Source organism: Podarcis filfolensis (genome assembly GCF_964270895.1).
Source record: "Podarcis filfolensis genome assembly, chromosome: 16".
NCBI lineage: Eukaryota > Metazoa > Chordata > Lepidosauria > Squamata > Lacertidae > Podarcis > Podarcis filfolensis.
Genome location: NC_139620.1, coordinates 7,324,282 through 7,330,068, shown reverse-complemented (window position 1 = coordinate 7,330,068; position 5,787 = coordinate 7,324,282). Strand labels below are relative to the sequence as shown.

At 48.2% G+C, this 5,787-nt stretch overlaps 1 protein-coding gene across 1 annotated transcript; it reads left to right on the top strand.

Moving 5' to 3' along the window:
- The first annotated feature begins 2,887 nt into the window (after positions 1–2,887).
- LOC310751898 (protein S100-A12-like) lies at positions 2,888–5,251 on the top strand. Its single transcript, XM_083591656.1, has 3 exons — positions 2,888–3,042; positions 3,893–4,055; positions 4,932–5,251. Exons 2-3 carry the CDS (start codon positions 3,903–3,905, stop codon positions 5,088–5,090), a joined length of 312 nt encoding a protein of 103 aa, XP_083447782.1. The 5' UTR covers positions 2,888–3,042; positions 3,893–3,902; the 3' UTR covers positions 5,091–5,251.
- The last annotated feature ends 536 nt before the right edge of the window (positions 5,252–5,787 follow it).

Here is a 5,787-nt window from a genome sequence, read left to right as displayed (position 1 = left end):
CGAGCTCCCTACTCCCAAAGCACCATGAAGTATTTTTCTTATCTTACTATATGATATTTTTTGCAAGGGGGAAAGTCGGCACGCTGTAGTTTGTGCAGCCGCCAGCAGGGGGCCATGCGTACAGCAGCATGGCAACAATGGGCAGAATGGGGGAAGCAGGCAGGCTGGTGGTGTGGGGTCGCAGGCCAGCAGAGCAAGCAGGCAGGGTCTTGCTTATCTTGCTATATAATATTTTTGCAAGGGGAAAAGGCGTCACACTGTAGATCACCTGCTGTTCGCTGAGGAGAGGGGAATGAAGAGGATGAAATCTCTCTCCCCTTCTCTCTTCACCTCCGACAGAAGGAAATGAGTGTCAGTGCCGGGAGAAAGACTTTCGCCTCTTCGTTCCTTTCTTCTCTGAGTACAGCAGCAGCAAGAGGATTTTAGGATTGGGGCGAGTTGTGAGAAGATGGGGGGGCGAGTTCTGAGTGAACAATGAAGGGGTTTGGGGTTAGGGTGAGGTGTAAAGCAGTGGCAGAGGGGGCCCTGGCTGGTTAGGTTCAGAGTGTGGTTAACGCTTTGTTGTTTGAAGGGTTAGTCGGGTGGTGCTGTGGTCTAAACCACTGAGCCTCTTGGGCTTGCCGATCAGAGGTTGGCGGTTCGAATCCCTGCGACGGGGTGAGCTCCTGTTGCTCTGCCCCAGCTTCTGCCAACCTAGTAATTTGAAAGCACACTGGGGCAAGTAGATAAATAGGTACCACTGTGGCGGGAAGGTAAACGGTGTTTCTCTGCGCTCTGGTTTCCGTCATGGTGTCCCGTTATGCCAGAAGCGGTTTAGTCATGCTGGCCACATGACCCAGAAAGCTGTCTGTGGACGAAGGCAGGCTCCCTCGGCCTGAAAGTGAGATGAGTGCCCACAGTCATCATTGACTGGACTTAACTGTCCAGGGGTCCTTTACCTTTACCTAAAGCAGTGGTCCCCAAGGTGGGATCACTAAGGGCAGTGTTAAGAGGCAAGGGGGTGGGTTGCTGTTCTGAACCTTGTGTCCTTATCTTTCTTTGCGAGTCATGCAAAGCACTATACTCAATAATGCTTTTCATAGGGTAGGGAAGGCGGATCCGGGGGATGTGTTGAAGGAACCAAGAGGGTGGTGGCCCAAAAACATTTGGGAACCACTGCTGTAAAAGCTGGGGGGTTGGCAGGGGTAGGGAGTAGGTGGAGTTGGTGAGCAAGGATAATCTGTTGGGGTCTATAATTGCTTATCTCAGTGCTGTCTTGTGCTGGATTTGCGTATAAGCTAAACAAACTACAGCTTAGGGCCCCACTCTCTTGGGGGCCCCAAAAAAATTTAAAGGGAAAAAACCCCAGATGTACATTTCCATAATATAAGATAAAAAACAAATAAAATAAAACCTACATACAGAAACAGTGTTTTGTGTTGTGTAGGCACCTATGATGTAAGTCATGGGCCCCGCCTGCTAGCCTGCTCCCTAAAATATCACTGGTTTGCTCCTTTCTATATATGGGTGCCTACATTCTGCATGGACTGGTTGCATGGCAATATGCACAAACGGCTTTAGATACCTATTAGGTCCATAAATTACCATATAGCATATATTCAGCACAAAAAACAGGGACAATTTGTTTTTGACAAAGGACAGCTGGACATATAAAGGGCCCCATTACCTTCAGTAGCTCAGGGCCTCATCAAACCTAAATCCGGCCCTGGCTGTCGACCACGGGGATGTGGCTTCTCTGGTCCTCCAGATGTTGATGGATTTCAGCTCCCATCTTCCATGACTATTGGCTGTATTGCCCAGGGCTGATGGGCTTTGGAGCCCAGCGATGTCTGGAGAGCATCCTCAGCTGAGCCAGCCCCCTGCTCTGTGTAGGAACTAAGCTCTGCTGCCCCCAACGTTTCATCAATCTTCCCTGTGTCCCCCCCACCCCAAAGGCATTGTGCCCAAAGACTCCTCCCTCAAAATGTTACACAGCACTGAAGGCTCTGGTCCAATCAGCCAGCCACATGGGTGCCTGAGTCTGGAAAATAATCAGAAAACCCCAAACCTAAAAAAAGTGGCCCACTTGGGTCCCACTTACCTTCTTGATTTGAACCCAAAGACCCAATGAGACTGTAAAGAGTTTGGGAGAGGGCCTTCTCGGTGGTGGTGCCCGCCCTGTAGAACGCCCTCCCATCAGATGTCAAGGAAATAAACAACTATCTGACTTTTAGAAGACATCTGAAGGCAGCCCTGTTTAGGGAAGTTTTTAATGTCTGATGTTTTATCGTTTTATTATTATTATTACAGTCATACCTCAGGTTACAGACGCTTCAGGTTACGTGTTTTCGGGTTGCACACCGCGCTGAACCCGGAAGTACTGGAAGGGGTTACTTCTGGGTTTTGGTGCTCGCGCATGCACAAAGACAGTAAAATTGCGCTTTGTACATGTGCAGAAGCACCAAATTGCAACCTGCGCATGCGCACAAGCGGCGCTGCAGGTTGCGAACCTGCAGGTTGCAAATGTGCCTCCAGCACAGATCATGTTCCCAACCTGAGCGTTCACTGTATCATCATCATCATCATCATCATCAATCCTCTTGGGAGCTGCCCAGAGTGGCTGGGGAAACCCAGCCAGATGGGCGGGTTATAAACAATAAATTATTCTATTATTATTATTATTTGGGAGGCAAAACAAGCAGTTCAATCAGTCACTTGACAGACATGTATCTGAACCGCCTCTCTTAAAACATAAAATGATGGAACTGCAGAGTTTCAAGGGGCCCCGAGCGCCATCTATTCCAGCCCCCTGCAAGGCAGGAATCTCCACTAAATCACACCTGACAAAATGCATCCTTGATTTCATCAAGGCGGGCGTGGCAGGTGCTTATTTGACATTTCGCAATGGGAGGCTCTTTCCAGAGGAGATGAAATTAGCACAAGCCGGGATGATTTGCAAGACTCTTCCGCAGCTGAGGAGGCTATAAAAACCCGCCTGCCTTGATGCCTGCATTCACATCACATCACCTCTCTTCTCGGATCTCGCTCCCTTTGGAAACTCAGGTAAGTCCTCATCTCTTGGCAGCCAACCTGGAGGTGGCTTGGAAGCAGCCTCCCAGGGGAACTGCTCTCCTCCTCTGCCTGCTTTGATTTGCTGCTAGCTGCGAAGGAAGGAGAGGGCGGTAGCTGACTAAGGGGTACTCAGAGTCAGCCCATTGAAAGCAATGGAGCTAATCTAGCCCAGTCCATCCATTACAATGGGTCTGCTCTGAGTAGGGTTAACCCAGAGTCCCTTCCTCCATTACCAATGCAGAAATACCTAGGGCTACTGGAGGGAGTCTAGAATGAACCTTCTTTCCATCTTCTAACAACCTGCTCGGTTAGAAAGTCCATTATCTTATTTTATTTTTCACTGCCCTGGCCACACAGCTGGAAATTTATCAGCCTTGCTTAGCAGACTAGTAAAAACGTTTTGTAGGCAAATTTGCGGGCTCATTTTAAAAGCTGCTTCCAAGGGGCTTTAATGTGTTCTTTCTGGGTCCTGGATGCCAGCACTTTAAATCAGCCCTTCGTTCAAAATCAAGAGGTCTAGAATCTTACTTGATTTGGAGGAAGTAGGGCTGAGAATGTCACCCACCTGAATTCCAGGAGAGCCACGGCCAGGAAGCATAGCCCAGGCTTCGTTGTCCCCAGATGCGAGTGGACTACAATGCCCATCATCCACAACCTGCAGAGTCCTGTGGACAAGGATGATGGGAGTTGTAGTCCAACCAACTACAGAGATTATATGTGCTGGAAATCAGCAACGTCTTGAGGCCGCCATGTTGGTTACTCCTCTTACTCCCCTTATGGTCAGAGCTGAGCCTTGAACCCCTCTCCCCTTTTCCTCCCTCTCCTCTGTATCCTCCCAAAGGCTTAGCAAGATGAAAACTCTCCTGGAGAAGGCTTTGGAGTGCATAATCAACATCTTCCACCAGTATGCCATTCGGAACCCAATGGATGACTACCTGCAGTTCAAGGAGTTTGAGAAGCTATTGAAGGAAGAAGCTCAGCTTTTCTTGAAGGACACTCTACCTGTAAGCACTGATGGACAGCTGGGAAAACTGTGGCCACAGGGATGGGGGCAAAGCTCTTGGTCCTGGTGTGTGTGTGTGTTCCCGTGGCCCTCCAGAGGATGCTGGACTCCAACTCCCATCATCTCCTGACCCTTAGTCATGCTGGATAGAGCTGATGGGAGTTGGAGTGCAATAACATTTGTGGCTCCCTTGGCCTTTAACTAGACCCCAGTTTTCCCATCTTAGTTCTCCAGCTCTTTTGGGACTACAGCTTCCATCATCCCTAGCTAGCAGGACCAGTAGCCAGGGAAGATGGGAAATGTAGTCCAAAAACAGCTGGAGAACCAAACTTGGGAAACCCTGAACTAGACCGTCTCTTGCTTTTCCTGAGCCTGAGATACCACCATCTCAGCTCTTGCCTTCTTCTAAGGCCAGGGACAGGACTACAACTCCCACAACCCCCTGCTCACTGGCCACGACTGATAGGGCTAATGGAAGCTGGAATCTGTCCCCAAATAACTGAAAGACCACCTCCTTCCCTCAAGACCCTCTTGGGTGCTGAGATCGGCAGAGTGGGACCTCTTGGTAGTTCTTCCACCCTCAGATGTTCAGGGGATGGTGGTGACGCAGGACAGGGTCTTTTCTGGTGTGGCCCCAAAGCTGTGGAACTCTGTCTCCAGAGCCTGGCGCCTTCCTACAGCTTTTGGAGAAGCTGAAGATGCATATTTTAAGAGCTCACCTTATTTCTGTGGATGGAAGTTGCATTAAAATGTTTTCATGTTGTGTTTTAATATTGTAAGCTGCCTCGGGACCTTAGGGTGAAGAGCGGGAAATTAATAATAATGATGAACAAATAAATATAACCCTTTCTTGCTTCCTCCTCAATCTTATCCGCAGCCCGGTATGAACCAGGATGCTTACATCAAGAAGATGTTTGAAAAAGCAGACAAGAGCCGTGACGGGAAGCTGAAGTTCACTGAGTTCTTGCCTGTGCTGGAGCTTGCCCTCATAGATGCTCACAACAGATCCCACCGCCTGCCCGAGACGGGGCACTGAGTTAGCCACGGCCCACCTGCAAGGCAGCCACAGTCCCAATGGATCCCATTCTTGAGTCATCCATTCCCATGGATTGTAGGCACCCCTGCCTGACTACATCACTGGCACTAGAAGACTTCAAAGTCTTGTCATAAGAACAATAAAACACACTTCATTGAGAACTCTCTGGGTCTTCTCCTCATGTCTTTTGTTTCGTTTGCATCCATTTTTATTAATTTTCATACAGTTTTACAAATTCAGTTCCGTTTCAATGCAATATTCCCTTAAAACCTTTTGACTTCCCATCCTTGGTGTTTCTCTTCAAATCCTTTATCTACTGCCTTAAATGTAACACTTATTTCTTTTTTTAATTAATATTTTTAATCAGTTTCCCAAATTATTACAAATCAGTCCTGATCACACAATTAATACAATTCCTTGGGGGTAAAATCAGGTTTCCCGCTCCTGTTGCAAAAATATGTCCATTACTTCCTCATGTAGCCACTTCATCCTTCTGTGATCTCCATTTAATAATCCTTCTCTTGATGTTAGTCCATTCTTACAGCTGACTTTTACTGTTTCCTTACATACAGCACCTCTGTTGTTTTTCGTAAATATAAAATCCATTTCACGCATGTAAGGAGGTAAAGGGACCCCTGATCATTAGGTCCAGTCGTGGCTGACTCTGGGGTTGCGGCGCTCATCTCGCTTTATTGGC

Bases quoted from the DNA above. Each gene is read 5' to 3' on its own strand.
- LOC310751898 (XM_083591656.1), top strand. From the start codon at position 3,903: ATGAAAACTCTCCTGGAGAAGGCTTTGGAGTGCATAATCAACATCTTC. The intron at 4,056-4,931 runs GTAAGCACTGAT...TCTTATCCGCAG, and splicing joins TCTTGAAGGACACTCTACCT to CCCGGTATGAACCAGGATGC.